Genomic DNA, 17936 nt, shown 5'->3' with positions numbered 1-17936 from the left:
AGTGTTATAACTGGAGTGGATGGCTAGATAACTAGAGTGATAACGAGATAGATAAGAAGCTTCTTTCCTGAATTTAATATCTGATTCTGAAAAGTCTATTTCCTGTGTACAGTGTACTCAAAAGAATATTCAATTTTGAATATTCAGGTTGAACATAGTTTGATCTCTGTATGCCGCAAGTGGTTATGGGAGAACTTCCAAAGTAAGTGGTTTCATTCACATATATACTTGCTAAACTTTCCTTCTAGAAGTCAGATTAGACATCACAACATCAGTTTTACTTAAGACATCAACACTTTCTTGGCTGGTGTTAGACTTCATTTCTGTTTGTAAAATATTCTGACATGCTTGGAGAAGAAAAATTCTACATTTTTTAAGATAAAATCAGATAGCAGTGCCATTAGAAGCAAGTTCCATTAAAACATGAATTTGCATTTAAAAAATAGTGATGCTTACTGAGAAGCTTTAGGATGTTCATACACAGATTTCTACAAACCTTTCTACAAAACCTCTGATTTTTTCCTAATTGTAATGCCTTGTTGATGCAGATATAGCTGCAGTCTAAACACCTGTTAGCTAAACAATGCTGAGGTGTTTCTCCCTCCACAAGTCCATCCTAGTAGGCAATGATCTAGAAAACCTCAAAGCATAATTCATTAAACTCAAGAAACTGCTTCCGGGATCCTTACTCTACTCTCTTATCATCTATAGCACATTTACCATTTATGGCTTGTCATCAACACATGCAATTACTAATATCCGAAAATGTTCAAGGAAGCTCACATCCTCAGGTTAAAAAAGGTATTAATATTCTAAATTATTTGGAGACATCCAGATCTGGATAAGTTCATGGCTTTGTGCTGTCATGCTTGGAAGGCTTCAATATAGTGCCCTAATCTAAGTTCCTACTAACAAGTACAGCTTGCATATATAAAACAATATTGATTCAGCTGGGCAAAACTGTTTGTACAGGCTTTCAGGGACAGAGCGACTTCAAACACTATTTCAGACATTAGACCATGTCTTCCTGAGAGAGGTTTAGTGGTCGTCAATGAGGCTTGACTTAACGATACACAGCCACTATAGTTAATTAACTTTTTTGCTTGGCCTCACACAGTTATTTTCTGCAATCAGATCTTGCCTGCCCAGTCCCTGTTATGATTTCATGCTGCAAGTAGGTTTGCAACAACACTGTATCTTCCATAAATAAAAACCATCCTAGTTTTTAAATGCCGTCTTGACGGAAAGTGAAGATATTGTAGCATCCAAAGAAGGATATGAAAGCAGCAGATATATACGGAGACTGAAGCAAATGATCTGGAGATTACTTGAAAGGAAATAATACCAGCTCTCAAAATGAGCAGCTCAAATACTTTAATCAAAGAGAGAAACACAAAGCTGGGGATATAGCAATTTTCAAACTAATGGCCTTGTCTGCACCATATGCTGTTTTCCCCAGTGCTACCACAAGTATGCAATATACAGTGTGATTTTGTAAGAAAGGACAAGACTGGATTTGCTACTATTTTCTATCAGCAACTCTATATTTACTTTGTGTTCTGTAATTTGATTAGCTGTGCAGCAGCAGCAAGCTGACAGGTTTTACATTGTAAATGGTAAGTAAAACTGTTTATGCCAAACAGTATAAGATTTTCTGTAGCATTCGGTCAAAAAGGGATTCTGAAAATTCCTTTCTTCCCTACTTTATCATACACATTAATTCTACTACCTCTCGCCCACAGCTTTTTCTGATCTTCTCTTCTTATTCCTAATATGTCTGTTTACTCCAATTTGATTTAGCCTTGAAATGTCTGTCTGATTATCTGTTTTCACCTGCATTGTAGGAGTTCACCTGGAAGCATCCATCCATCTCCAGCCTTTGGGATGCAAAGTTATGTTCTCAGATTTCCAGTAGTGCCTGGAAATAACAGTTCCTTGCTCTCATCTAACACTTTTCAGCTACAGATCTTAAAGCCCTTCACAAAAGTAGAAGTACAAATTTCCTCCATTCTACAGACAGCACTGTGAACTGGTTTGCTGGATTAGCAATCAAAAGACATCTAAACCATTTTTTTTTTAATACCTGCTTCAGTGAATAGAACCCAGGAAAACCAAGTCTTCTTGCTTGGCTACTTTTCTATTTAAAGTATTAAAGTAAACATAAAACAATACACTCCTTTTTACCCACTTAATGAGTCAGAGTAGTTCAGGAAATTGATAAAAAGTTTAAGGAAGAAAATTAATACTGCATGAATGCTGAAGAAGCCTCTAAGTAAACATAAAAGAGATCTCAGCACCGAGGCCAAAAATTCTCAGGTACAGCAGCATAAAGTAAATGACACGGGACACAGGTATGCAAAAAAATAACTTGGGAGGGGCCATACCATATTTCTCAGATCTTTCTAGAAGCTTGAAAATAACCTTATCTATCCCTAGTGATGCTAATCCTACTCCCTTGATGTTTTTAAAGATGAATTTCATTTCCATTTGCTTCTCCCCTTCCTTACTTCCCACAGCAGCTTTACTCGTGCTCCAGCTAGGGACAGAAGTTACACATAAATCAGTTTAAGTGATCAGAAACTGTTTTAAACCTGTAACAGAACAGAACTTCAGTGCACATAAACCAGTTTCAAAATGGCTGCAACCAGTTAAGGTAATCAGGCTGAATGTAGTATCAGACTTAACTGATTTGGGTCAAACTGGTTTATGAAACTTCTGTCCCAGACCCCATCCTGGTTGAACTTAAAACATAGTCCCCCAGCGTGCTTTCCAGCCTTGGGCTGGGCTGTGCTGTCTGCTCCAGTAAGCAGAGCCAGCCTAGCCCCTGTGTTCCCTAGCTGGAGCAGCGAGGGCTGGCTGACGGGGGAGGGGGAGGGTGTTGCAAGCCCAGCAGGGGATGCAGCCGTTTACAGTGGGGGGACTTCCCCCCCAGGCAAACCCTGGCTGGGGTCTAGGGCCAGGGAGAGGGGTTAAACACCCCTTCCCCAACTCAAACATACTGCTGGCTGCAACTGTGCACTATAAATCCCTGAGGCACATGGAAGCAGGAAGAGGAAGTGATAAGCAGGGATCCAGGTTTTCCCCGATAAAAAAAAAAAATAAAAATTTATAAATCACAAATTCTCTGATAAAAAATCCAAAAATCTGTGATAAAAATTAAAGGCTCCCCACAGCCCTGCTAGTCCCTCTCACCACCCCCCACAGCCTCCCCAGTCCTGCTCGTGCCCCTTATTCCCGCAACAGCCCCCAGCCCCACACATGCAGGCACAGGCACAGACACACACACACACCCCCCAGCAGGTAGGTGTGTGTTAGGGGACAGGAAGGGGTTGTGAGGGGCAGACTGAGAATGGGGGAAGAGTGCATCTCTGTGCCTGCTCCTGGGGGAGGAGGGGCAAGGGCAGCGGTCCCCCTCTGCGGGCCACATACATGCCACCTGGCTGGGGCGGGAAGGAAGGTTACACTCAGCGGCTGCCACCACACTACCGCTACAGGGGAGAGAAGCTGGCTGGGAGCTGAGGGAGCAAGGATGTGTTGGGAGAAGACATGGAGTGCCTACCAGCTGCCAAGCATTCCTGGTGGGGCTTTCCCCAACACTTTCTCCTCCCACAGCCTGGGCAGGGAGAGGAGGGGGAACAGAGCATGCCCCGGGGCGCAGTAACGGAGGGACAAGAGGCACTGCCAGCCCCCCACCTCAGCTCACTCTGTGCCCGCTCCCAGGAGCAGGGCCAGGGGGATGAGGGGCACACATGCTGCCCAGCCGGGGTGGAGGCACATGCAGCACCACCACCACTGCGCTGCTGGCACTGCACCTCAGACCACTTGCCTGTAGCTGGTGGTGGGAAACCTGCACGGGACACAGCGTGCGGTGACAGCCACCGTGTGCAAGCCCCGCAATCCCCTGCCAGGTGGACACATGCAGCTCGCAGAGAGGCACCACTACCCTGTCCCCGCTCTGGGCAAGCAGCATGGGGCACAGCAGTAGCAGTGCCATGGTGCTGGCACGCAGTGGCTACCCACCATGCTGCCGCTGCCACTGGTGGCCGCCACCTCACCACCACCAGCCGCTGCCTCCACACTGCACCTCTGCTCACACAGCAGAGGCCACCAGTACCACTGCACTGCCGCCATGCCCCACACTGCTTTCCCAGAGCAGGGATGAGGGCAACATTGCCCCTTTGCAGGCCTCACACATGTGCTTGGCCGGGGGGGCTCATATGCAGCGGCCGCCACCACTCCCCGGGTCCCATGCAGCTTTCCCACCGCCAGCCACAAGCAAGCGGCGTGAGGTGCAACACCAGCAGTGGCTGCAGCGTGTGAGCTCTCCCTCTCCCCCTGCTGGGCAGCACACATGGGCACGCAGAAGGGTACTGCTGCCCTCGCCCCCCAGCCCTGCTCCTGGGAGTGGGCACAGAGTGAGCTGAGGTCGGGGGCTGGCAGTGCCCCTTGCCCCTCCACCACCACGCCCTGGGATGCACTCTGTTCCCCCCGCACCTGCCCACCCACCTGCCCAGGCTGAGGGAGGGAAAAGTGTTGGGGAAAGCCCCACCAAGAGTACCTGCCTCCGAGATAAAAGTTTTAAAAAGCTGAGGACTTTAAAAAAAATCTCACCTTTGAACACAGAAAGAAGACTAGAAAGGAAATCAAACCTTACTGGCACAATTCTTGTGCGAAACGTTATTGTACAGTCTTCTTGTTAATAAAGAAGTGAAAACAGTTGAAACCACATCTGCGTTGCATAAATCCTTTGAGCTCATTGAACTGTCTTTGCTAGATAAAACAATAGACACTCATACCTCCCAGTCTCCAACTAGCCACTGGATAAAACAAAAGTGTTTGAAAAGTTGAAAAAAAAATGCGCAACTCTCCTTCATATCCAACAACGCAATCTGAGCATATGTGGTGCTCTTTTACAGGTTATTTTAGCAGTCACTGGGCACATCTACATGTGAAATTAATTAGATGCAATGAACTTTGGAACACTTTGCACTGGAGTTTATTGCTTCTGGACATAGTGTTTACATGTGTGCCTGCAGCCACAGCCAGCTGGCAAAGGGTCCAGGGATCAATTTGCCAGCCCGGGGCTGCTCCTGCCCAGCTCAACATGCTGCAGAGGGGTTGAGTAGAGCATAAGGGCTTGTTACAGTTCAGGGCTGTCTGCTGGCTCTCTCATGGCCCAGCCAGCCCCAGTCGCTGTCTTCACAGTTGTTGCAGTGGAGTACATAACTCTGCTGTAGAATAGTACTTTTGTTGGGCAGTACTTTCTTAGAGGAATTAATTGGTTTACTCCGGCCTAATAGCTCATGTAAATAATGATGCTTTACTGCGGAGCTAATTAGGCAAGCCTGCAGTAAGTGTTTCATTTAGATGCATCCACTAAATATGAAGTCAACTGGAGCATTTACTGAAGGATTAAATGTATTCTTTCCCATGCTCTTTGTATTATTTTTCCCCCATATTTCTTTTTCATACCCACCCCTACTTGCATAAAAGACCCTACTTGAGCAACATATTTGAGCAGCCTCCACAACACTTAGCCAATGCTTCTGTACCTTGATTAACTGAGTAACTAAAATCTGCATTGTGTTAAAATAAAATAATGACTGCGACATCTCACTTCCTGAAGCAATGGTCTCTTCCTATATTCTATATATATATTCTATATTCTCGTTCATGAAGAGTACAACAATTTGTAACAAACCTATAATAATGTATTTGCAAACTGTAAATTTTTACAGCAATAGAAATGTTTTAAAAGTATATCCCCCAACCCAACATGACTGAACCAATTTCACACAGGACACTAACAACCCCGAAGAGGTTGATGCTACCACTTCAGTGAACTCTGATATGAAGCCACCCATTCATAGTATTGTATCTGTTTTCTTGTCGCACTGCAGGGAAGGTGGGAGAGAAGGCAGATGAAAGTTGCTTACTGCAGTTGGTAGGGTAGCTCAAATAAAAAAGGAAAACAGTGTGTTCTGAATAAAATGGTCATATTCTCAGCATACAGAGAAAGATTCCTTTGAAACCATCTTTTGTTACAATAATAAAAGAACCCATTTTGAAAAACAGATAGACACACACAATCACTAACCTGGTACTCTAGAAAAGGAAACAAATAAAGCGATAGAACAGCTATTTCAATTCTGTACTATGACATTTTTTTAAATCAGCATGTTTCAATGCATCTTTATTTCTAGTCACCAAGAAAGGGTCTTTTTGTCACAAGGCTCACTAGGGCCAAGAGGATTTAATTCTACCTAACAACTACTACTAAATAGCAGTTTACTACAAATTGACATACTTCACTTCCAACTTCATTTCCACTTACTGAGTTTAACTTATGCAATTACACAGAAGACAGCAGATTGGACAGCAAAACAAATCATTCAGACTTACCATTTATGCAGATCTCAAAAGGTTTGCAAAGGTCATCTTCAAACAGGCAGCCTAAAACATAACACAAAGGTAAAATCAGTACAGTTTTCAAAATGTGGATAATTGGTGCAGACTACAGACTTCTCAGACTGTTAAGCCCTCAGGAAGAGTTAGACATTTCATTGACCTTAAGATTCTAAATTGGACAATACAGAAAGTCAACAGCATGAAAGCAAACCTCATCAGACAGCTCCTCTCACTAAATGTCCGTTTCCAGAGTAACATTTGGCCCATTTCATCCTCTCTTTCCTCTGCAAAGGATTATGTCCTTTTTTATTCTGACAGTAATTTGAAGAGCCGCATTCTTCCCACCCTCCATTACAGCCCCATTATCACAAGTTAGAAGATACTGGGTGCATCTACAAGTGAAATTAAGGTGAAGCAATAAACTCTGGAGCTGTTTGAGCTGGAGTAAACTGCTCCCAACTGCAGCATCTACATGTGAACCTGGAGCAGCAGCAATTTGAGCTGGGGCAGAACAGGCCCAGGTTAGTAGTAGGGGATGAGGGTCAGCCCCAGGCTCTGGGGAGTGGCAATGAGAAGTAGAATAGCTGACTGGGGCATGAGGGTGCAGAACCTGTGGTGTCAAGTGGCCAGGCAGTAGTCAGGAGTCTGGCCCCTGCCCAGTCACCATCTATATGTGCATTTCAGTGCAGTTAATCACTCTGCCCTTAATTAGCTTACTGTCCCCTAATACCAGTATAGATGGCTGCTGCCTGGCCACATTCCCCTCAATGCTCCTGTTCCAGCAGCAGCTGGAGTCTCCAGGCTCCCACCAGCAAAGCAAATTCTTTCTATTCCTAGCTTCCTGCCTCCCCACATGCAAGTGCAACTATTACAACTTAATTGGCTATAAGGAAAATGAAGTTGATTGTTACACCTGAAGGAAGCTGTTCTAAGCAAAAGAATGGGTGAAGGACTTGGAACTCTTCGCTCAGATGAAGTCCTGAGTTCCTGTTCCTTTCATGAAAAGAAAGAGATTCAGAGGGATTTTAAAAATGTTACTAAGGAAATGCAAATTTCACACTATTTGAATTCTTGTCCTTCTCCCTCTCAGACACACACATAGCACTAAGATATACACCTAAATATATTATTTATTTTGGGAGTGGGGGAGAAACATGTATATTAGAAAACACACAGAGATAAAATCTATATGCCCATGGTGGCAGTGTGGCCATTTCTGCATTGAATTATGATTGCCTTATGTATTATGTGTTTTACGCATGTCAAAATGTACCCCAGACAAACCTATTGAAACATATTCCAGACAGCTATTCAACCTGAGAAAATGAGCTTGACACTTCAGTGCAACTGAGAACCAATGTTCCCAAAAAGTAGAAAGACTCAAGAAAGATCTAAGTGAACATGTTCAGAATGGACAAAAAGAAAAAGCAGCAGCAAAGCTACATCCTTACAGAGTACAACCCAAATGCATGCTGTAATTTCACTTGATGTGTTGTGCATTATCTCCTAATCTGTTCTCCAGAAAAAGCACAAGGAAAAACTGATTATATAATGCTTTACTTTCTCTTTTAGTAATAGTTGACTATTAGCTGCAGATTAGAATGAGGCATCGGATGCTATTAACCCTGAAAACTTATGTCTTGAAAAACAAATTAATAAAGCCAATGTATGGTAAACTATAGCCCTCCCTTATTACTACACAAATGGGCTACAAAAGACCTCCAAAGCTCCTTGAAAAAATAGTATTTCAAGTTATTTATTGCCAGAGTATGCATACTTCATCCAGCCAATCAATATACTAATTTACCTACTAATTTATTTTTGTTATTTGCTGTAACATTAAGAAGCCACATTCTAATAGTAGTCAGAAGTTACTACTGAAAAATGAAGAGGCAACATCTCCAGCAGACACTTTCAGGTTATATATTACAGTACCAAAATTCAATGCATTTTCCAGCAAAATAATTCCCACCCTAGCTTGTTACAAAACATGTGAAAGGTTGGTACAGTTATTCCAACCTCTGATGAAATAAAACAATTGCTTTGAGCAACAGCACTTTAAAACAAGAATGTCTGTGGGAAAGTTGAGCTTGCTGGGCAGGTCCCCCACTGAATTAGCTGAAAAGCATCTCAGACATGATCTGTGACACAAGCTCCAGTCATTTCGCTAAACATGCACAAGGACAGTTTTACTGAACAGTAGAGAAAGAGTGAAAAGTTGGATGGGCATGAGCATGTGCACAGGCAGGGAGAATTGAGTGAAGAACGCCTGGCATCCCTGCTATCTGTGGTGAAAATGGGTCTACCTAGGTCCTGTCTTCTTTAATGAAAAATCGTTTTTTTCTTTTAATTGTGCCAACTAATGTGTTAAAAATCCTTCTGTAGACATGATTATTGCTGTATTAATTGTGACCATGTGGAAATAAGCCCTATGTTAAAACCCTAGCTGCTTTTGTCTGAACAGGATTTTAATACGTTTAAGAACTCAGTGCATGTTAAAATACTTTTCTTCTAACATAGCCCTAGTGATCAGATGTATGTCTCTGCACCTCAGAGCCCACAGGTGAGAAGTACAGCTTAGTAGCAAATGGAGCGCTGGACTAAAATTCAGGAAACAGGTTCAGTTCCCAGCCTAACCTTCAGCTTCCTTGGGCAAGTCATTCAACATATAACACGACTGAGTCTCCAAACTGTAGAAAAGAACAGGAATATAGGGGACGTAACTGCCTGCCTCCCAGGGAACTTTGCACTGATTGCACAAGTACAGCAAGGGCTATAGAAGTATGCAGACAGTCACTTACGTACTTTTATTTGCATAACAGCTGCTGCTGCATTTGCAGCAGAGCTCAGGATCCCTGCAAGGCAGAGCGGGAAAGTTTGCAGAAAGTTGATGCCTGCAAGAGGATATGGATGTTTTTGATTGGCTCCTAAGGAGGGGGCGGAGGGACTCAGCCAGGCTCAAAGAAGGGAAGGCGCCCAGGAGCAGAGCTGGGAGAAGAAACACGCTGTAGTTTGCTTGTGAGGTGAACTTGCCCTTAGTGACGTGGAGAAGACAACCTGGTATCTTTTTTCCCTTTGTGAAGGAAAAAAGGGTGGAGAAGTAGACTTGCCTAGGAGGGCCGGATGTTGATTTAGGGAGAGTTAACAGAACCAGCCTGGGACTGGCTGGGTGATAAACCCAGGGTTGTTTAAGTTATCACCACAAGGGGCCGTGTCTGGGAATTGGAGAGAGATGCTTTTGGGGAGGGGGGACAGTTTGTGTTTCTGTGCAGATACCACAGACAGCTGGAGCAGAGGAGAGCTGCTCATCCCCTTGCAGGCTCCAGCAGAGGGCAGGACTTTCTGGAGCAGCAGCACCAGCCACAGTTACTGTGTTGCCAGTGTGAGGAAGAGCTGATGTTTGCATTAACTCTGTGTGCTCCTGCACAAATTCACTGGAGTCTTAAGGTTTAAGCTGGAGGATGTCCTTGATTCAGTTTGTAGAATGTTTTAGTTCATCGATACCTGGCTTTGACAATTAGATTATTGATATCCTGTTCTGCTATTAACCTTATTCATATGTTGACTGTTTTGTAAATAATAAACTGTGTAAATAGTCAGACTGCATGTATGTGTGTGTGTGTGTAAAGCACAAGAAAGCACTCCATGGAGCTGTGGCCCCAGCCTTAGGGGGTGGGAGGTTGACTGAGACAATTTGACACCCCAGGACCCTGAATCTGGACGTGGCCGTGGGTAGCGCCATGGCTAGGATTACATATACTTCAATGAAATTTGCATGCGCTGAAAATGTTGTGTGGTAGCTACATTAAGTGCAAAACAAACCTGACACAGTGCAAATAACAAATAAACTAATCAGTCATCTTTTTCTGTTATCTACAATAATGAAGGCCAAAATAATGTATCAGCATGGGTAAGAAGCCTGTGACAGATCAAAGAAGCTAAGGTTGAGTCCATGATGCAAAGGCCATATTGTGAAGTTCAAAAGACTATGCCAAAGCAGTGGCAGAAAGGTTTCTGGGTATTTGAGTGTGGAGAGGAAGGGAGAAAATATTACTCTTTCCCTCAATATCCTTGCCTCTTGCATACTTCCTGGACTGCCATGGCTACAGCATCTCTCTAAGACTAGATGGGTTCGAGATGTAGAACTTTAAATACCAGTTAAATTACTGGTGGCCTCCAAAGAGATATTTAGACGTATTAATAATACCTGTGTAATATAGTATATGCACATACACATTCATACATAAGCATATGCTTTTATATGTGATCAAAATTAAAAAGGGTTTTGTATTCATATCTCTCTCTCTCTCATTCATATATATATATATATATAAAAAAATTATATACTATCACCACATAAAAGAAATACATTATAATATGTACTTAAAATTAACTGAGATAGAACCAATTTTAATCAAATCTAGTATTTGATATTTTATGCACCGAGTATTATTTAGATGTGTACTTGCACATACCTATGCAATCCATTTTAATCCAGTTTAGTGACATTATGGTTCAATCTCTAATCATGTCTATTAAAATTAATGTATATTGTATGCATGTGTTTATTACATGTAAACACAGCCCATTTTTATGAGAGAGTTCAAATGCATCCACACAGCCCAGAGAATCTATGGAGGAGAGTTGCCAACCCAAGAAACTGCTGTTTTTACTGGAAGCTTTTTACTGACAACCACACTTTTATATTTTACTATGCGTGGTGTTGCCTACATTCAAACTAGCTCTTTTAACTGAGACCTGCCAACAGGTCAGGGCCTGGCAGAAGAATTAAATTTACATTATGTAAAACTTAGTAGTAAAAACAGATATCAGTAAAAAAAAAAAAAAAAAAAATGACTGTCAGTAGAAGGTTTACATATTATCAGTGAAAAAAAAACAACCTTGGATTGGCAACTTGCATAGAGGAGAAATGAAAGCTTGTCTCTGTTCTTGTTTCTTTCAGCTGGGACTCTTAAAGATTGAAAAAAATGGCCACTCTTAATTTCCTTCCTCCTCGTGCTCTTAGGCTATCCAGCTCATTCCCATCATCCTCCTGGAGAAATGCCAGCTTTTCCAAACCTCTGAACTTGAAGAGATTTGTCCACAGCTATCTAAGAAGCCCAGCAATTAAAAAAGGTACACACAAAGAAGTCAATTGAAATCAGCAGTTAAAAACCATTGTGAGAGCTTTTACTCCCTCAAGAGGGATGCATGACATGGAATAACATCTAGTATAGTAGGCTTATTCTGTCTGTCCACAGCACTCTGCTTGGTTGTCTCAGCAGCCAATCGCATTGCTTACTGAAACAACCAGAGTGCTCCAGACAGGTAGAATAAGCCGGGAGGTGAGTTGCCAGCAGGCCCTGAGCTGCAGAAGGCGCAGTCAGGCCCCCCCCAGGGGTGTACGAAGCCTGCGGCATATCAACATGTGTGGGGCTGGGGGGTGGCAAGCAGCTGACGGGGAGCAGCCGAAGCGCAGAACCAGTGGCATGCAGCGGCTGTGGCAAGGCCTGTATAGCACTGTCCATGGGGCCCCCAAAACACGGCCCGTGGCGATCACCGTGATTCACCCCTCCCCCCCAGGGATGGTCCTGGCCCCGGTGCTTCCCTCCAGGGTGGCAGTGCCCCCCGGGACCAGCCCACCACAGAGGGAAGCACTGGGATCCCCCACAGCTCAGGAGCTGTGTGACCCCCCCCCCTCCCCAGCAGCTCACTACCTGGCTGCAGGAGATGCAGGTAGGCTCCAGATTAAAATTTTTAAATTAAGAATCAGGCCCCTCACCAGGTTCCCCACTTTGGCAAAGCCTGTCCAGGCCAGCTACTGCCAGGTTGAGTAGCCCCTGAGCTATGGGGGGCCTGGTACTTCCTTCTGTGGTGAAAGTGCCCCCCAGGGCCACCTGGGTGGGATGCTAGCTGCACAGATACAGCCCCAGCTCACAGGCAGCACATGGCAGATCCAATGGTGCATGGGACACTGGAAGCCCAGGCATGCTTGGGGAAGCTAGGGCTTAATGGGCTTTCAGCACTCCATGTACCATCCCCGCCACCATGGACCACCCAGAAACAGACTGACTGCCCCAGGAAGGTGGTAGGAGGGTGGCAGGGTGTGCTGGCAGCCAGAGAAGGCAGTAGGGATGGTGCACAGGGCACTGGAAGCCCATCAAACTCAAGCTTCCTTGAGCATGCCCAGGCTTCCATCACCTTGCACACCATCTCTGCTGCCTTCTCTGGATAGGTCCCTTGTACAATTGATGAATATTGCTGCAATTCGTTACATAACAAGCTAAAATTCATGGGATGTATTTTAGTTTGCTACGTAAAAAAGTAATTTAAATTAGAATACGCCATGAAACGTGTACACTGTTATGAAATTTAATTATAACATGCTGACAGACATGTACACTGTTACACAATTACATTGTTAAAAAAGGCAATTAACCACTAAAAAGGGGCAATTTCCTCATAAGTACAAAGGCGCTCAGTCAACTGTACAAAAATGCTCGTATTCTATGACTACAGAAAAGGTCAGACTTTTGACAAAATATGTATTTATATTCCTTAGCCTGTCTTTACACATGGACAGCTTTATGTAGCCTTTTCGAGCGTGAGAAGTTTAGATTCTGTTAAGTATTTGGTCAAAGGATAACTAAAAATCTTGTATTTAAAGAAATACTTTTGCAATAAAAATGTAAATCACAAATGTTTGGCGGGCTTCAGCTAGTAATACATATTAAGCCTCGTTCTTCTTATCTTTTCCTTCCTTCCTTGCCTTCATTATATTCAGCGTCTTGTCATATGCTAAGATTGAGAACACTTGGGAGTTAGAGACTGTGTTTTCAATTACATGCATCTACAAGCTCAATGGACCCTAGATCTCCGAATGAGGCCTCCAGGCATTACTGCAATAAGGGGCTTCTGGGCATTACTGCAATATGGAGGTAAACAATCACAGAAATTACATAAGAAAATCATTGTAGTGGCAGATTATAGGACCCGGCATTCTAGTGCACAGTTTCTGAAGAAGAGATTTTCCAATCCATTGATACTTTTCTGTCTCTAAATTGCTGTTCCTCTCTCTTATTATTCACTCACATTGATTTTCTTCAAGCAGGAAATATCGCCTTGGAATAAATGTTTTTAATTTATAAAAGTAAAATGCAAGCACTAAAGCTTATAGTCAAAGTCTGCCCCCTGAAGCTTCAATCACAGTATTTGTTTGCATCTTAAATTGCTTTCTCCTTCACTATTGCTCTTCCTTCAGCATATGTTGATTGGTGCATTATAAATACCAATGACAGTTTGAATTGCCAACCATTAATCCTTCCAGAGCATGGTGTATGTGTGAGAGGTCATCCAGACCTCTTGCACATATGCCTAGGCAGGAGCTTTTGTAGGCGCAGAGGCTGCCCAGAACTTCCATTCCCTCTTTTGGCCACTGAGACAGAATCAGAAGACCAGATTGGTCACGTCCACACATGCAGGCACACGCACTTGCAGCAGCTCAAATAGCAGCAGCGCAAATTTGTCCCAGATATTTGTGCCTCGGCACACATGTCTGAACATTCACATTGGTTTGGGACAAGTTGTGCCACTTGGGGCATACTGACCCTGCCCAGCTCCTCCTGAATCTTCAGCCGGGGGAGCTAGAGGCTGGGGCCAGCACCTGTTCTGGCCCCAGCAGTATAAAAAGCTGCCCTGGAGCTTTGGAGCAGTCAGTTTGCATCTGGGGACACTAGCCCTTTGTACCAAGTGGAAATGCTGAAGCAGCCCTAACCTAGAGTGGCCCCTGCACCTTCTGTCCACTGCAGCAGACTGTCAGTGGGGGCTGCTGCCTGGCTGTGACCTGTTGCTACCTGCAACAGCAACTGCTCCCTTGGACCTATGGCCCCAAGGCTGCACAGCTGCCAGGCCCAGATGGCGGCCTTGGTTGTGGTATGGGAACTTCAGCAGAGCTTCCTACACTTCTTGTCCAGATGCCATAGTGTCTCTTTGAAGGACCCAGACTGCAGTTACCTCCAGGCTCCACTCCAGGAGTGTCCCCTGTGCCACTTTTTTCCTGAGTTTTTAATACCAGGATTTCCTGGTATCAAATTTAGAATCCACACTACAGTTATGTAGCACAGGTAATACTTTTTCATTTGTAGTATCCTCAACTCCTTTGGGACACCACAACAGGCACATGCTCGCTTGTCTGGATGCAGCCACTAAGTCTAGACGTTTGATGCCTCCAGGGTTGTAATTGTATAGGTCTCTGGGAATTAAACCTGGGTCACCTGTGTGGCAGGCAAGGAGTCTACCGCTGAGCAACAAGGGATTTCCATGACAGTCAGATATATAAGCAAATATCAGTGTTCCAGTGCTACATAGCGCAACTTACAAGGCTATTTCTCAATATGCTTGGGGCTATTTTCTCATATGACAGTCTACCATTGTTCCTTTCCAGCATATGAGAAATTTCCTAAATCAGGGTCAATGGTTCATGCAAGCCCAGTAGCCTATCGGACTAGCATAGTTAAGATGAACCAGTTTCTGCAGCCAACAGCACACAAAGGAGTAATATAGCCAGCATTGCATCCTGATGCTTTTTGATTCCCAGCCTAAGCAATCACACATACTTTTAAAATTAGATCAACCAGGAGCAGCCTTCGGCATTACTCTAAACTTGAACCTATAGCATCTCAACCACGCTGGTAATGTGTGCCCTTTTTGCTACCTCTGTTCTTTTGAATGTGGTTAGCACTGAAACTTCTCTGTGCTTAAGAAATTATTTTTAAAAACCTACATGGTGACAATATCGTTACACTCGTTTAATTATTCATACAGTGGTTATTACTTCAAATGTAGTGGTTTTTCTTTTGGACAGCACTGACAAGAGATCATCTGAGAATAATAATTTTCCTGCTTGTGTCTTTATCATAAAACTAGATGTTTATAAGCCAGAATTGTGCACAAGCAATGGCTCTTTCTGTTGTTGCAGTGGCATCCTCCTTTGTACAAATTTCATCAAAAACAGGTGAAAGAGTAGCTAGAGAGGCTGGATATCTATAAGTCAGCATGACTGGATGAACTCCATCTGAGAGTACTGAACAAACTAGCTGAAGTCATTGCAGAACCACTGGCAAACCTCTTTGAGAGGTCCCACCAGACTGGAAGAGGGCCGATGTTGTGCCTGTCTTCAAGAAGGGGAGGAGAGAGGACCCAGGGAACTACAGGCCAATCAGCCTTGCCTCAATCCCAGGAAAAATCCTTGAAAAAATTTCTCAGGGAGTCCACATGCGATAAGCTAGTAGAAGGAGAATTCAGAAGGACAGCCAACATGATTTTGTTGCATGTAGGTCATGTCTGACTAACCTCATCTCCTTCTATGACCAGGTTACTCAACCACCTGGATAAGGGAGATAAAGTCAATGTCATTTACTTGAACTTTAGGAAGGTCCTTGACTTGGTGTCCCATAAGGCTCTCAAAGTAAAACTAAAGGACTATGGGCTGTTCAACAGTCAATGGGTGGGAAGCTAGCTGTGGGGTCAGACCCAGTGAGTATTAATAGATGGATCTGTGTCAACCTGGTGGAAGGTAGTCAGTGGGGGTCCATCCAGGGTTTGGTATTTGGACTTGTGTTTTTCAACATCTTCATCAATGATCTAGATGTGGGGGGTGAAAAGTACACTGGCAAATTTCACTGATAACAATAAGCTGTGGGGAAGTACAGTCACTCATCATGGTAGGCTGATGACCCAGACAGACCTAGACAGGTTAGTTAGATGGATGGACCAGAACAAGATGCTGTTCAACACTGAGAAGTAAAAAGTGCTCCATCTGGGGAGGAAAAATCCACAACAAACTTACAGGCTTGGTGATGATGTTACATTAGCTAACACCAGTTAACAGAGCAAATAATGCTACTGTAGCACCAGATCCTACAGTTAGAGCAAATAATACACTAGCATGGGTCAACCAATGCATCTCAAGCAAAACTAAGGAAGTTATTTTCCCACGCTACTGAGCATTAGTGAGGCTGCAGCTGGAGTACTGCATCCAGTTCTGGGTGCTGCACTTCAAGAAGGATGTGGAGAAGCTTGAAAGAGTCCAGAGAAGAGCCACTCGCATGTTTAGAGGCCTGAAGAGCAATCCATACAAGGAAAGGAAGACAGATACGGGATAGTTTAGCCTAAAAAAAGAGAAGATTGAGGGGATTTGCTGGCAGCTTACAAATATATCAGCAGAAGAGCATCAGGGGCTAGGCAAACAACTATTCACCAAAGCGCCCCAGGGGAAAACCAGGAGCAATGGTCATAAGCTCCTAGAAGAAAAAGTTTCAGAATGATGTAAGGAAAAACTTCTTCACAGTTCATGTGACCAGACTCTGAAATAGCCACCCAGTGGGGATTGTGCAGGCAGCTACCCTGGATATCTTCAAAAGGAGACTGGATGCACACCTTGCTGGGGTTATTTGACCCCAACAGTCTTTCCTACCCAGAGCGGGGGGCTGGACCCAATGATCTCATAACGTCTCTTCCAGCCCTAAACTTCTGTGAATCTGTAAAGGAGATGGCAAACAAGCAGGTGTTCCATAGTCTGCACTTCACCCCACACACATATATTTATAATGTATTAGAGTAGCCCCTTTTGATCATGTTTGTTTTTGATCTTCCATTCTGTGTGCGCAGTTTAATTCAGGAATCACCACATTGTCCAGTCTAGATCAGCCCTTCTGGTTCTCAGGTCCATTTCAGTGCACCTGATTGTGAATAATCTTTCCTTCATAACTTTAGTTCTGACCCGACATCTGTCGTGTCCAATTGCACAATACTGGTCACAAAACACTTTCATGCTTTAAGCTGTTTAGTTACTTCTGTGTGACAACAGAGTGGATTCCTGGGGTCTTCCATCTGCCTTGATATTTCTTTTTGGTTTGCTACCTTTCATCAGGTGGTGCAGTGCCAGCCAGTAAATGCAGGCTACTCTTTAGTGTTGGCTTTAGACATGCTGTTATTTCATGACAGCTGTCATTTAGAACTGGGTCTACTTTCTTGGCATGAACTGATCATTCCCATATTGGACATGCATACTGTGCAGTGGAGTAACACAAAGCAATAGCAGTGGTTTGCTCCCCACTTTGAGGTGACCAACTTTCAAAGTATGTTGTTGCAGGAGCTGACTTTCCCTTTCATCTTCTATACATGTGCTTTGAAGGTAAGTGTTTCATCCAGTGTAACCCCCAAGTACACAAGGTTTGGGTGATTAGTCAGTGGGATTCTATCCCAGATGATGTTTAATTTCCACTTGGCTTCTCTATGAAGAAAGTGAAAAGCTGTGACCTGCATCTTGGTTGGGTTGGTGCAAAACTGGTTCTTATTGTAATAATCTGAGAGGTTGCTCAATACACATTAATCTATTCTTGACAATGGCAAAGGAATAGATATGACCAACACTAGCAGGAGAGCATAGTTAAACATTCATAAACTGAGTAACCATCCAAGGAAAGTACAGGAATACCACAACATCACAGCCAACCAGGTGGATCACC

The 17936-nt window shown here is 43.8% G+C and overlaps 1 protein-coding gene across 1 annotated transcript in view; it reads right to left on the bottom strand.

The window, feature by feature from the left end:
• The window catches only part of PTPRN2 (protein tyrosine phosphatase receptor type N2), a 1011953-nt gene that overhangs the window by 888672 nt on the left and 105345 nt on the right, over positions 1–17936 (bottom strand). The window contains exon 2 of the mRNA XM_090047600.1: positions 6403–6453. Within this exon, the coding sequence (XP_089903726.1) occupies positions 6403–6453 (51 nt within the window). The remainder of the gene's footprint in view (positions 1–6402; positions 6454–17936) is intronic.

The sequence above is a fragment of the Crocodylus siamensis genome, chromosome 5 (assembly GCF_052110815.1).
Source record: "Crocodylus siamensis isolate JL-2025a chromosome 5, ASM5211081v1, whole genome shotgun sequence".
Taxonomy (NCBI): Eukaryota; Metazoa; Chordata; order Crocodylia; family Crocodylidae; genus Crocodylus; species Crocodylus siamensis.
The sequence above is the reverse complement of the archived record's forward strand: the minus strand, read 5'-3'. Positions and strand labels throughout refer to the sequence as shown.